The 14050-nt window shown below is 37.8% G+C and overlaps 1 protein-coding gene across 16 annotated transcripts in view; it reads right to left on the bottom strand.

Annotated features, from left to right (window-relative positions):
• The window catches only part of ARHGAP12 (Rho GTPase activating protein 12), a 119237-nt gene that overhangs the window by 35635 nt on the left and 69552 nt on the right, over window positions 1-14050 (bottom strand). For 4 of the 16 annotated variants that reach the window (XM_021064803.1, XM_021064800.1, XM_005668094.3 and 1 more), the window contains 2 exons: window positions 7830-7955; window positions 4224-4298 (listed from right to left, as the gene is read on the bottom strand). In XM_021064803.1, the coding sequence (XP_020920462.1) occupies window positions 4224-4298; window positions 7830-7955 (201 nt within the window). Of the gene's footprint in view, window positions 1-2687; window positions 2757-4208; window positions 4299-7829; window positions 7956-14050 lie in introns of all 16 variants that reach the window. The other 12 variants (XM_021064801.1, XM_013980220.2, XM_021064794.1 and 9 more) reach the window with 4 other exon arrangements.

Genomic DNA, 14050 nt, shown 5'->3' on the forward strand with positions numbered 1-14050 from the left:
GAATTGACAGGATGTGAGGGAAGATCTGAGGGACTCCCAAGCTTGGGGGACTGGGTGGAGGGGGTATCGGCTGCAAGGACACACTTTACAGGAGGCTTCCCGACCCCTCAAGTCAGAGCTCCTCTGCCCTCCAATGATTTACCATGGCCCTCAATGGTTTCCTTTGGTGCATTAGTGCAAAGCACAATTACCTATTATTTATTCGCCTTCTGCTCTATAAGGCTGTACCCTGAGACCACACCTTCTGTGCTCTCTGATGTATGACAATGTCCAGCAGAGCAGCCAGCATGAACCTGGTGCACAATACATGCTCAATACATGAAGTGACTGGCCAACAACATATCTGTGCTACCACACTACTAAAACCTACACCACAGCTTGTGGCAGGAATGTTTTAATAAGAATCAGCAAAATAGGGAGTTCTCCTTTGACGCAGTGGGTTAAGGATCCAGCACTGTCACTGCAGCAGCTTGGGTCACTGCTGGGGTATAGGTTCAATCCCTGGCCCAAGAACTTCCACATGCCATGGGTGTCCCCCGACACACACTCCAAAAAAAGAACTAGCAAAATATGGTTAAATTTTAACCAAAAAGATTTTAATAAGATTATCCTATACTAATAAAGCAAGAAAACAATAAAATGCCAGCTCTACTGAGTAATCTGGGAAAACTTCTACAGGTTTATAATCATTTTGCAGGCTCCAGAATTACCGAAATCACTATTTCCCATTAAAATCTTTACCTTCAGTTAATCATGTTATAATCATGTAATAAAAGGTTTTTTTTTTTTTTTTTTTTCTATACGGAGTAAGTCATCTTCCCCAATGATACAGTATGAAAAAGAACCAGTGGAATGAAACTTCCAGAACAAGTAAATCCATACAAACCCTCAAACTAGTGGTTGCCCAGGGCGGGGAGGAAAGGAGGTGGGGAAATGTGCAGAGACTGCTTAAAGGGCAGGGGTCACCCTCTGGGGTGATGAAAACGTCTTGAAACCAGGTAGGAGTGGCAGCTGCACACACTCTAAATACACTAAAGTCACTGAACTACAGACCCTAACATGGTTAACAGCTAATTTTATGTCATGTGAATTTCACCTCAATAAAAAAAATGTTATAAGGATCAGTATAATAAAGAAAATGAATGTTTAAACCATGTTTTTCAAAAAGGCTTTAGGGAGTTCCTGTTGAGGCACAGCAGAAATGAATCCAACCAGTAACCATGAGGTTGCGAGTTCGAACCCGGACCCCGCTCAGTGGGTTAAGGATCCGGCATTGCCGTGAGCTGTGGTGTATGTCACAAATGTGGCTCAGATTTGGCACTGCTGTGGCTGTGGCGCAGGCCAGCAGCTACAGCTTGGATTCGACCTCTAGCCTGGGAACTTCCATATGCTGAGGGTAGGGCCCTAAAAATAAATAAACAAATAATAAAGGCTTTAGAATGGCAATATTAAAAAAAAAAAAATCAGCAACTTTGCCCACAAACACTCTTGTTCAAGAACTCGCTGAAATGTCCTTTAATCCCAAATGGGTAAGGCATTTTAACACTATAATTGGAAACACAAGGTCAAAAACTCAAGTTTCCAAGTTTTATTACTTAAATTTTTACTCAGTAAATTGGGAACTTTAAAATGCATGTTCTCATAGGCTCATTGGGACAAATACAGATGAAGTTCTTAGATAAGCCCACAAAATCCTATTTAATCTGTATTGTAATCATACTGGAGAAAAATATAGTATTGATTTTTTTTTAAAGTATATACATTGCTTATTTCAAAAAAGGACTTGAAGTGACGGTGAAAAATAATGCATTGGAAAACTGGAAATAAAATAGGAAAAGATAAATGAACATGTTTAAAATGTATAGGTGTTCCCATTGTGACTCAGTGGTAATGAACCAAACTAGTACCCATGAGGACACAGGTTCCACCCCTGGCCTCGCTCAGTGGGTTAAGCATCTGGCGTTGCCGTAAGCTGTGGTATAGGTCGCAGCAGCAGCTTAGACCCAGTGTCACTGTGGCTGTGGTACAGGCTGCCAGTTACAGCTCCAATTCAACCGCTAGCCTGGGAACTTCCCTATGCTGAGGGTGCAGCCCTAAAAAGACCAAAAAAAAAAAAAAATTATATTAAGGTATGAAATTTTAATCCGGTTTGATCTGAAAAGACAAGACTGAATGAAATCACACATTAAATGAACAACGCCTGTCAAAAAAGACCACATATTATATGATTCTATTCAGATGAAATGTTCATAAGAGGCAAAATCTAGTGAGACAGAAGACAGATTACTAGGTGCTTAGGGTTCGACAGGATGTGGAGGTAGAGAGGAGGATAACAAAGGAAACTTTTTCAAGGTGATGAGAACACGCCACATGACTGTGATGATGTTTGCATGGATCTAAATATACAAAAGACTGTACACTTTCAGTGGGTGAACTGTAGAGTATGTTAGGTATGTTTCAATATGGCTTTAATAAAAAACAAAACAAAAAAAAAGAAGAGAATGAAGAGGTCTATCTACAATACAAATCCTGGCAATTTGCAGAGATTTAAAGATGACATCAAGTACCTGACAAGGATGTCAGTTTCATTTCTAAATTTGTTGCTTCCTTTCTCTTACCACTAAGGCTTTACAACAACCAGATTCTAACTCACAAAAGAAGTAGACAAAAAAATCTGCTTATATTACCTGAGTAAATGTGGGAAAGACAGGCAAGACTCCGTGGAAACAGGGCAAGTGGAGAAGAGGCAGCAGGGGCTGAAGGAGGAAGAAGAGGTTCAAGGAGGGGCCGAGAGCAGGAGGGAAAGGACGAGCTGCAGCTTATAGAAAACAGAATGGTCTCAGGCAGAATTAACTGAGCTGCTCCTTCACCTGAGGGTAAACAAAGACTGCAACAGAAACTGGTGAGGCAGTTCCCTGCATGGCCATGAGAGGGGAACGTGAGTCCAGGCCGGTCAGGTTGCTTCAGACTCTTGAGATGGGGGTAACCGTATGGGGCAAGTACTGTGCAAACAGTCCTTGACAATGCATGTGGAACATCATCAACTCCAGTCTCTAGGACTACCTAGAAATGCCCTTTCACCAAAATGTAAATAACTTATGCACAGTCTTCTTAGAAGTTATATGTCATCGATACTTAAAATAAGTTAAAAAGGAGTTTCTGCTTTGTTCTAGAGGGACAAAGAAAGAGTATTATAGAAAACAGCACCTTAGATTCATACAGTGATTCCTGACAAAACCACTAAAATCATGTTCATGTTCATCTTTATTTAATGCCTATGTACCCATGGTTGTGTCAAATGATGCAAAAGATAAAAGGTAGAAAGCAGGACTCAGCATGCACAGCCTCATAGGCTCATTATAAAGTTTGGTCCTCGCTCTAGAAGGAAATGGGAGCCACAGAAGGGAGGAGCAAAGGGTCTTGGAGTTTCTGTCGTGGCTCAGAGGACACGGGTTCAATCCCTGGCCTCGCTCAAAGGGTTAAGGATCCCACTTTGCCGTGAGCTTCAGTGTAGGTCTCAAACATGGCTTGGATCCTGCATTGCTGTGGCTGTGGCACAGGCCAGCCGTTACAGCTCTGATTCAACCCCTAGCCTGGGAACCTCCATATGCCACAAGTGCGGCCCAAAAAAGACCAAAAAAAAAAAAAAAGAGCAGTGGGTCTGAGGAAAGTTGGGGGACTGCAAACACCCAGATCAAGTAAAATTCCTCCAAAGGGAAGATGGGCGTCTGAAGAAAAGTCACTGGTGGTCTTCCAATTTAGGGGAAACCTGAAAAGTTACATGTCCCCCAAATCACCTGTCAGAGGCTGGGCAATCCATCTTACAGCTTAGGGGGGAAATGGCATCTAAGCAGGTTAAGAAGGAAGGAAACACTTCTTACCTTTGGACTGCTGGCCTGAGGAAGAAAGGCTATAGTGTAATTTAATGGTATTCTCCTGGGGTTTTTGTATTTATGCTTAAAAATCAAGCATAAAGTCAGCACGTACAAATATGGTATACAAGTTAATCATGAAGATACCATATTTTACACAAAAGGGGTATTTCAAATCAATAAAATCTGATTTTTAATTTGAACCTACTATATGATTATTCTTTCGAAAGACCAACAAAATTTAATAGACGCCCAAGAGATATTTAAAAATTACACTTAAGAGAAAATTAATGTATTGAAATTGATTGAAAGAATTGGACTATAGCATCTACATACTGCTATCATACTAACTGTATCTTGGTGCTTTGGTGAAGAGGGAGAAGACTCATTTTCAGGATAGCAGGGTTTTGAGGCAGTTGGAGATTCCTACAAGAAATAAGTAATGAAAAATGTTACTCTATTTTATATCATTATATTTCTCCCTCTACTCACAGTGGGAGGGCTTAATAAGGGAGGCTAAGAAAAATTCTTCCCTAGTTATTTCCCTTCTATATTAGCTCTGAAACTAATATGGTACAGATGTGAAAACTACAGATGTCACAAAGTTTATGACATACGGCCTATTTCATACCAATTACAGTTAAATTTAAATACCTCATATGGAATTACTCAAAAGAAATGATGCATGATGCCTTAAAATCATGATGTTGCATCAGCCTGAACTAACCGTATTTAAAAATGGTAAAATCTGAACATTTGTGGATAAAAATGTAACAGTCGGAGTTCCCACTGTGGCGCAGTGGAAACAAACCCTACTAGTATCCATGAGGATGCAGGTTTGATCTCTGGCCTTGATCAGTGGGTTAAGGATCTGGAGCTGCTGTGAGCTGTGGTGTAGATCATAGACATGGCTTGGATCTGGTATTGCTGTGGCTGTGGTGTAGGCTGGCAGCTGTAGCTCCGAACTGACCCCTAGCCTAGGAACTTTCATATGCTTCAAGTGCAGCCCTAAAACGCAGAAAAAAAAAAAAAAAAAAAAGGAACAGTCACCACACTGACTTGCTCTTGGTATGGCAGGTATGCGTACCAGGACATTAGACAAGGAATAGTCAAAGAACTACCTGGTAACTGCCAGAATGAGAACTTTATTTTTGTCAAGAGCTAAGTAAGATATTAAATTGCTATTAATGTTTAATGTAATTTATAGCTAATTTTCCAATTATTAGAAGTAAAAGAGATTTTTTTTAAATGCAAAGAAACCTCAGATTTACAGATTAATGACTCACCAGAAAAAAGAAAAATATTTTAATGTCTAAGTCTAAAAGAATTATAATAGGAGCAAATCAATACCATGCATTTTTAGAGCAATTTTTCTTTGTCAATATTGAAACATGGTATGTGATGTCTACCACAGACGTTTTTAAGACTATTCATGGAGCACAAGAATTAAAAACTTTTTTTGGCCCAATAGGGGAGTTCCATTTAAATTTTCTCCATTCTCCCAGAGGCTCTGAAGAATTTTAGAAGAGAATTAGAAAAATCACATGCTAATATTTATTATTAGTTTTCCTTAAAAACCAAATAATTTCTTTGGACATTCATCTTCACATCTGTATCACTGACTCTTCTACATATGTGAAATTGGGTAAGGTACTGTTGATGAGCCTAAGAATTTGTATGAAATAACAATACAAAAAATATTAACATCTATTCACTAAGAAAAAAGTCTTCAGGCTTACATCCTATACAATTTGTAAAAAAGAGAAACTAGGTAGCAGTGAAAGTTTACAGAGAAAAATCTCTGAAGGGACAACCTTAAAATCAAACATCTAAGGCCTACACTACACATGAGAAAATATTAAAGTCGTATCAAATATATCTTTATAAAAAGAAATTACATTGAATGTCCAAATCTCAATTTAGCCTCATTTAATTACTTTTTTCTGACAGCTTCAGATGGTTCACTTTTCAATTTCTTGACTTCTAAAAGAATGTCTACAATTAAAACAGCCTGAGAAAAGAAACATGTGATGACCCATAAACTAGAAAATAATTGAATAAAATGAATGGTAATTATGACTTATTTTTCATAGCATTATCAGTTCTACAGAAATGAAAACCACAGCAAATAGAGTAATAATATTAACACAACAATTACAATTATTATAAACAGAAACAACTTTACATATATAGTTATTTATGTATATTTATAAATGCATATGCATATACATATATAGCTTAAATGTCTACAAGTAGCAGGTTTTAGTAAAAACCATACACAGGCAGAAACAAACAGATGCACACATGTGTGCACACACGCACAAACAGACACACCTCCTCCAGGTTGTCTGGCAACTAAATTAGGACCTATATCATCGTAACAACGTTTGCTACACAGTATTAGGTTTCTTCAATTACATTTCAAGTTATATGATAAGGTGATTTCACCCCTACATATATTAGCTAGTTTGTTCCGGTAAATCTTAAGAACACATATATTAGGTGATGATATAAGAGTCTACGTAGTGATGTAATTACTCATGATTCCACTTATAAAGGTGGGGGGCGAAACATTTCTACCCAAAATAAGTAAATCTCTGGTCTCGAGAAATCATGCCCTCGCATTCTGCAACAATTAAAGGGAAACGATATGTAATAAGAACTTCAGGCCAGTTATTCTAACAATAGACTGAAAGTGAACCTCAAGAAAGATTATTAAGGAGAAAAAAATTTTAAATCTACGTTACCAAATATCTTTTTTGTTCCAACATGAAGAGGCAGTGGAGTTGGTTCAAAAATGGCTTTTGCACTAGAGCATTCATGACATATGTTATAGCAGCTTTCTAAATACACTGAACTGTAATCTGGTTCTTAGAGCTAAATGAATTTTTCTATCAAAATCTCTAGGACTCTTATCTTCCTGGGTTAATCTCAATGCTAATATATTTTTAAGCATTCTTCAATAGCACAGACTCCAGAATTTCATTCCTTTAATATGTCATCTATACTCAACCATAAAACAGCCTTACCAACAGTAATTAGAAGTACTTGGTTTGGAGTTCCCATTGTGGCTCAATGAATCTGACTGGTATCCAGGACGACAAAGGTTTGATCTCTGGTCTCGCTCAGTGGGTTGAGGATCTAGCACTGCCGTGAGCTGTGGTGTAGGTCACAGACATGGCTTGGATCCTGCATTGCTATGGCTGTGGCGTAGGGCGGGCAGCTACAACTCCGATTTGATCCCCAGTCTGGGAACCTCCAATATGCCTCAGGTGCAGCCCTAAAAAGACCAAAAAAAAAAAAAAAAAGTGACCTGATTTGACTAAGATATAAAGGAACTACAGACTGGAAGTAACCAGGCATATTTATGCCTCAGGAGACTTCATCCTGTTTGCACTAACATGCCTAATTTGTACTAATTTCCTATTCTACCCCCAAAATGAAGTCACAATGTAAAGATGTAACTCACAAGGAAGTTCAAAATTTTATGGCTTTTCCAATTTCATGTTTGCATCAAATTTCATCCCCTATTTAAGAGCGAATGCTATGTTTCTATTGATAAAAGGAGCACTTTGTGCAGAGAGCACTTAGAAAAAGAGTGGGTTGGGTTCCAACCTTCCCTGGGCTGGAAAAAGTTAATTAAATGTCTTTACCGTTAAACCTTTTAGAGACTGGAAACAAACAATAACAGATATGTGACTTTAAAATATTATAGAAAAAAAAAAGTGTCACCTACTAGGTCCAAATATATCACAGTACACATCACTATGCCACACATAAGTCAGTCCATCATGCAAAATTCAAAAAATCTCAAAACCAAACCTTACTCTGGGATGACTTGATACGACATACAGTAAAAGAGCAGTCACCAAGGTATGAGATTCAGTTAAGGAGAAAATAAAATAATGAATAAATAACTTGCCAAATTTCTCAAGAGATGTTTTTAAAAAGTCCTACCTTGTCATTGGTGTCCAACACAATGGTGCTATGTCTCCACTTTGTTAACACTATCGGTTCTTGCAGCCGCCTGTCCAGACTCCTACTTTTAATTATTTCTCTTTGCTGCTGAGATGAGGCATTATACTAGAGAAAACAAAGTATACCTCATAAATAACAGAAATAAAAGTGGAATCTAAACATGCTGGCTCCAAGTGACACATGGTGTTAGACCATGTTCACCCTGTGACACTAACATGGGTTTGCTCATCTCTGACCAGCATCGAAGCACAATCGAAAAGATCAGATTTCAGGGTAGGAAGGGGATCGAGTGAATGCTTCATCTTTGGCCACTTAATCTCCCCAAGTCTAAGTTTTGGCAACATAAAACAGATATAAAAGAAGTAGAGGTATAAGAATTAAACAGTATAAAAAGTGCCAACTGGTGCCCTAATAGGTTCTCAATAAATATTTGTAATTATCATTTATAAAATGAGGTCATCAGACACATTCATTTTTTAAGGTTCCTTCTACTTGGAAAATACAAATGAATGCAATTTCTGGTTTAGGTTTTTAAAAATGATGCTTTCAGGATTTCCCTTGTGGCACAACAGGCTTTGGATCTGGCATTGTCACTCCAGCTGCTCATGTCACTGCTGTGATGAGTGGGACTTCATGCTGAGGGCACAGTCAAAATAAACAAACAAACAATAAAGTAGATATACCCCCAGGCCACTCCCTATCACATCACTGCTCCCTTCCTTAAAAAAATTTAAAAAATGCTTTCATACACAGCAGTATTCCCATATTTCAAGGGAGTTTTATTTGTTTTTACTTTTTCTTTCCACTTACAAGCCAAACACACTATTATTTGTTTTTCTGAAGTGGTTAAGACATAACCAGGTTAAAAGCTTAGAGATGGCACTAGTTCAAAGACCTATCGTCAACATATCAGTTGCATACAAAGCCAAATGGATATTACATACAAAATTAAGAACATGTTTATCAACAAGGTATTAAGTCTTGCGTTTGAAATGTCAAGTAAATCACCAAGCATAAGCATTTGAAAAACATGCAGTTTAAGAGTTATGCTGTTTTATACAGGGAACTTTAATAAATTTAGAGTAAAATGACAAAAGAAAATGTATCTACTTTTTAAGGGATACATTCTTCTCCTGAAACCAAAGGACACTACCTAAGAGATACTTCTCTAAAGAGCCCAGTTAATGTTAAATTTTAATGACTCGTTGTAATTTCAGTGAAAATTACTATATTATATATTATTAAATTTCCATATTATTACAATTATAATGTTTTTAACATTAAAAAATCTTCCAACATCTTTCTCCACAATATGCCATTTCTTCACTTTCCAAAATGAGTCCAGACAGTCCACTAAACTGTTTCCCAAAGCTGTTACTTTGTTTTTCATATTAAAATTTGCCAAAACCAGGCAGTCACATATGGGGATGTGTTTTTCATTCATTGTTGGTTAACAAACAGCAATCTTAAAATGTATCACAGAAGTTCACCAAGGGATCATTTCTAGAATGAAGAGAGATGAAGCTTAAAAATACTCCCCCCCCCAAAAAAAAGTCTGTGCTGTAAACCACTGAGTAAAACTACACCCAGTTATTACACTGCTGTGTTTTCTCTTCGGTACCATCACCATGAGCAATAATTAAAATGTGTTGTTGCGTGTAAGCTTCAGTATGAACTTTAATGGATATCTACCCTAGCTTTTGAGCTTTTTATTTTATCACAATTGTCTGGAAATCCTTTCCACAGGGCAACAAAAATAACGTAAAATTAAAATAAGTGATAATCACAATTTTAAAAGTGCTAATAGTTTTACTAGGCAAAGGAATGTTCATAAAAGCAAATAAAGCATGAATTAAATGTCAGATATAAAATCTAGCATAGCAGAAGACAAAGAAAAATAAGAAAACCAGTTAAAATACACACATACACACATGTAGTTAAATGAAATGGCTAAAACCTAACATTTTAAAAAATCCTCTTAAAAGCCACCTTTTTTTTGTTTAAGAATTTTAACTGTATTTTTATTTGACTTATTTCAAACATCAGAAAAATAACGGCAGGAGTTCCCGTCATGGCGCAGTGGTTAACGAATCCGACTAGGAACAATGAGGTTGCGGGCTGGATCCCTGCCCTTGTTCAGTGGGTTAACGATCTGGCGTTGCCGTGAGCTGTGGTGTAGGTAGCAGACGCGGCTCAGATCCCGCGCTGCTGTGGCTCTGGCATAGGCCAGTGGCTACAGCTCCCATTCGACCCCTAGCCTAGGAACCTCCATATGCCACGGGAGCCGCCCAAAGAAATAGCAAAAAGACAAAAAAAAAAAAAAAAAAAAGAAAGAAAGAAAGAAAATAATGGCAACTATAATGAAAACCCGCTACCAAGCTTCAGCACATATAAATGAGACCAGTATCTTTTCATTTTTAAAAGAAATAAAACATTAGCATCCTCTGAACCCATCTTCCAGATTCTCTTCCTTTCCCTCCCTCCCAGCAGTACCACCTAATTCAGTATTCATTATCCTCATGTGTTCCACACCTTAGTTAATATATACGTATCTATAAACACTATTACCTGTGGGGGTTTAAATTTTATATAAATGGAATCCTATCACATGTATCAATCTTCAATTTGCTTTTTCATATTTTTATTAAAAAACAAACAAACACAACACTGCATCTAAGCTTGTGAGTATGGAGCTCCAAATCATTTATATTTCAATTCTGTGTAATACTACATCATATGTAGATGCCCCAATTTCACCATTCTGTGACAAATGGACATGTTTGAGGTGGTGGTATTAATTACACTCCTACCAGAAGAATATTATGTTTTGCACTGCCCTACTTGGTACTGTTGAGTTTGTATGCATTCATGTATATAAAGTGAATATGTGTACATACACAAACTTTTTAAAATCTGGAGTTCCCACTGTGGTGCTGTGGGTTGAGAATCCAGCCGCTGTGGCTTTAGGTTGCTGTAGAGGTGTGGGTTCGATCCCCAGACCATTGCAGTGGGTTAAAGGATCCAGCATTGATTGCCACAGTGGCAGCATAGGTTGAAGCTGCAGCTCAGATTCAATCCATGGCCCAGGAACTTCCATATGCCACGGGTGCACCCGTTAAAAAAATAAAGGGGGGGAGGAATCTATCTGAAGGGTGAAATGCTATCTTGTTTTCATTTTCCTAATTACTTGTAAATTTGAACATCTTTTCAAATACTCACTTCATGGATTTCCTATTCTCTGTATTGCTTAGTCATATACTTTGTCTATTTTCAACTGGCTTCTCTCGCACTGATACGTGCAGAAAGAACCGGAAAGTTCTTTACATATTTTGGATTCTAAGCCATTATAAGCCATGTGAGTTGAATGTATCTTTTCCTTGTCCAAAGGTCACCTCTTCCCCTTTGTGTATGGTATCTTTTGTACTAAAAGGTGTCCTGCTGAATTTTACGGAGTCACACGGAGTCACATCTGTCAGTCTTTCCTTTTACAGTTCGTCCTTATATAGTCTTGTTGAAGAACTCCATCCCCTCTGAAGTCAAAGATATTCTTTGACATATCATTCTACAGCCTTTAAAGTTTTGCTTCTTGCATTTACAACTGTCACCTACTTCTAATTAATCATTAGGTGTGAGGTAAGGTCAAGATCGACATTTATTTCATTTTTTTCGTGTGAATAACCAATAATCTTAGCAACACTTATTGCACAGTCCATGCTTTACCCGTTGACTTGTGATGCCACATCTGAGCTTTCTATTATGTTCTCTGGTCTACTTCTCTAAACATCTGCGCTTACCACACAGCCTCGTCACTATAGCAGGAATCCCACCCCTTCCCTGTCCCCCTGTCCCCATTCTCCCTACTCAGCAACAGGCCTTTATTTGCAAATAAAAGATAGCAGCAGTTAAAAAAAGAGGTGGAGGGGGACAGGTATATGGAAATGCAGTGAATTTACAGATCAACATGGACACTGTTATCCAAGTAAATCCAAGATCATGATGGTATATGGCATCGTTTCAGGTCATCTTTCATGTCCCTCAATTGTGCCCTCAAATTTTCTTCATTAAGCCCTTACGAACCTTTCAGAGGCATATTCTTAGTTATGGTTCTTCTTGCTGTTGCTACTATAAAGAATATCTTTATTCCCATCACATTCTCAAAGAAACTTTTTACTAAAGAAATGGGTAGTTGTTAGGTTGATTTTGTATCCAACAACCTTGCTAAACTGTCATCAGTTTTGAGTTTGCCATGTCTATTAATCTTCTAATGATCAAAAGAACAATTTTTATCTTTCAATTTTCTTTCCCTTTTACTATTTTACTGTTGAATAGAACATTGATGGAAAAGTTATAATCTAGGTCCTAACTCTACTGGAAAAGCTTCTATAATTGTACCCTGAAGTATGAGATTTACTGTAGATAATCTGATAAATAACCTTTAGCATAATGTAAAATATCATCACATAGGAAGTTATTTTGTAGAAACATATAGCTGGGTCATGGTTTTTTTTTTTATCATTTCTGAAAATCCTTTAATAGCTGTGTTTAGACAGTTTACATTTAATGTAATTATGTCAGATTCAAGTCTGCTATTTTATTTCCTTTTTTTTTTTTTTTTTTTCCCCTAGGGCCACTCCCATGGCATATGGAGGTTCCCAGGCTAGGGTCTAACCAGAGCTGTAGCCACTGGCCTACCCCAGAGCCACAGCAACACAGGATCTGAGCCATGTCTGCGACCTACACCACAGCTCACGGCAACGCCAGATCCTTAACCCATTGATCGAGGCCAGGGATCGGACCCGCAATCTCACAGTTCCCAGTCAGATTTGTTAACCACTGAGCCATGATGGGAACTCCTATTTCTTCTCTATTTTATCATTCCTATTTTTCCTTCCCCGCCTCTCTGTGGACTTTTGGGTAGTTTTTACTATTATAGTTTAATTTATCTATAGTTTGTGGGGGTTTTGTTTTTTTTTTCTTCTTAGAGCCATATCTGTGGCATATGGAAGTTCCCAGGCTAGGGGTCCAACCAGAGCTGCAGCTGGGGAGTAGATCTGAGACACATCTGTGACCTACACCACAGCTCACAGCAACACCAGATTCTTAACCCACTAAGCGAGGCCAGGGATTGAACCCACATCCTCACAGACACTATGGTGAGGGTTCTTAACCCACTGAGCCAAAATAGGAATTCCTAAATTTCTTGAGTCTCTCTTGTTACAGTTTTTTTTTAGTGCTTGCACTAGGGATTACAATTCACATACTTAATCTCTCACAGTCTATCTATAGCAACATTTTACTATTTCAACTGAAATGTGGAGACTTTACCAACATTTCCTATCACATTACTCTATAGTTGCCTGAAATATCATTTCTGCCTACAATGAGTACTTCTTCAGAAATTTCTTTTTTTTCCAAGTCAAGCACAATTTTTAAAACTAAAAACAAAAGTCTTCTCAGATATTCACCCTTCCCATTGTCCTTTCTTCATTCTTAATGTTCCAAGTTTTCTTCACTTATTATTTCTCTTCTGTTTTAAGGGCTTCCTATAGTAATTCTTTGAGAACAGGACTGCTGGTAATAAATCTCTTAGTTTATTACTTTCATCTGAAAATATTTCATTTTACTTTCATTCCTGAGGATATTTTTGCTGGATGTACCAATTATGTGTTGACAGTTTTCTCTTTCAGTATTTGTAAAATGTTAAACCACTTCCTCTGGCTTCATAGTTTCTGTTAAGACATCTGCTGCCATTCAAATCACTGTGACCCTACAGATACTGCTTTGTTTCACTGAGCTGCTCTCAAGATTTTGGGAGGAGGGGGGGAAAGGGAAGTCTTTAGTTTTCAGAAATTTAATTACAGGGTGTCTGGATGTGGATTTCTTTTGGTCCATCCTGTTTAGTGCTTAATCTGCTTCTTGAATCTGTTGGTTTGGTTTTTGCCAAATTTGGGGTGTTTATAAACATTGTTTCTGCAAATATTTTTCAACCTCACACTCTTTTTCCACTTCTTCTGTAACTCTGATGAGACGACTGTTAGACCATCTGTGTTTTCCCACAGATCTCTGAGGCTCTGTTCATTTTCTTAAAATGTATGTACTCCACCTGGGACCAGGAGGTTAGCCTGGCCTGTTCCTCTCATGGAAGTGCAGAGGTGAAAGAGCAAGCCCTGATCCACAAGCCCGATTCAATACTATGTTTG

This window comes from Sus scrofa, chromosome 10 (genome assembly GCF_000003025.6).
Source record: "Sus scrofa isolate TJ Tabasco breed Duroc chromosome 10, Sscrofa11.1, whole genome shotgun sequence".
NCBI lineage: Eukaryota > Metazoa > Chordata > Mammalia > Artiodactyla > Suidae > Sus > Sus scrofa.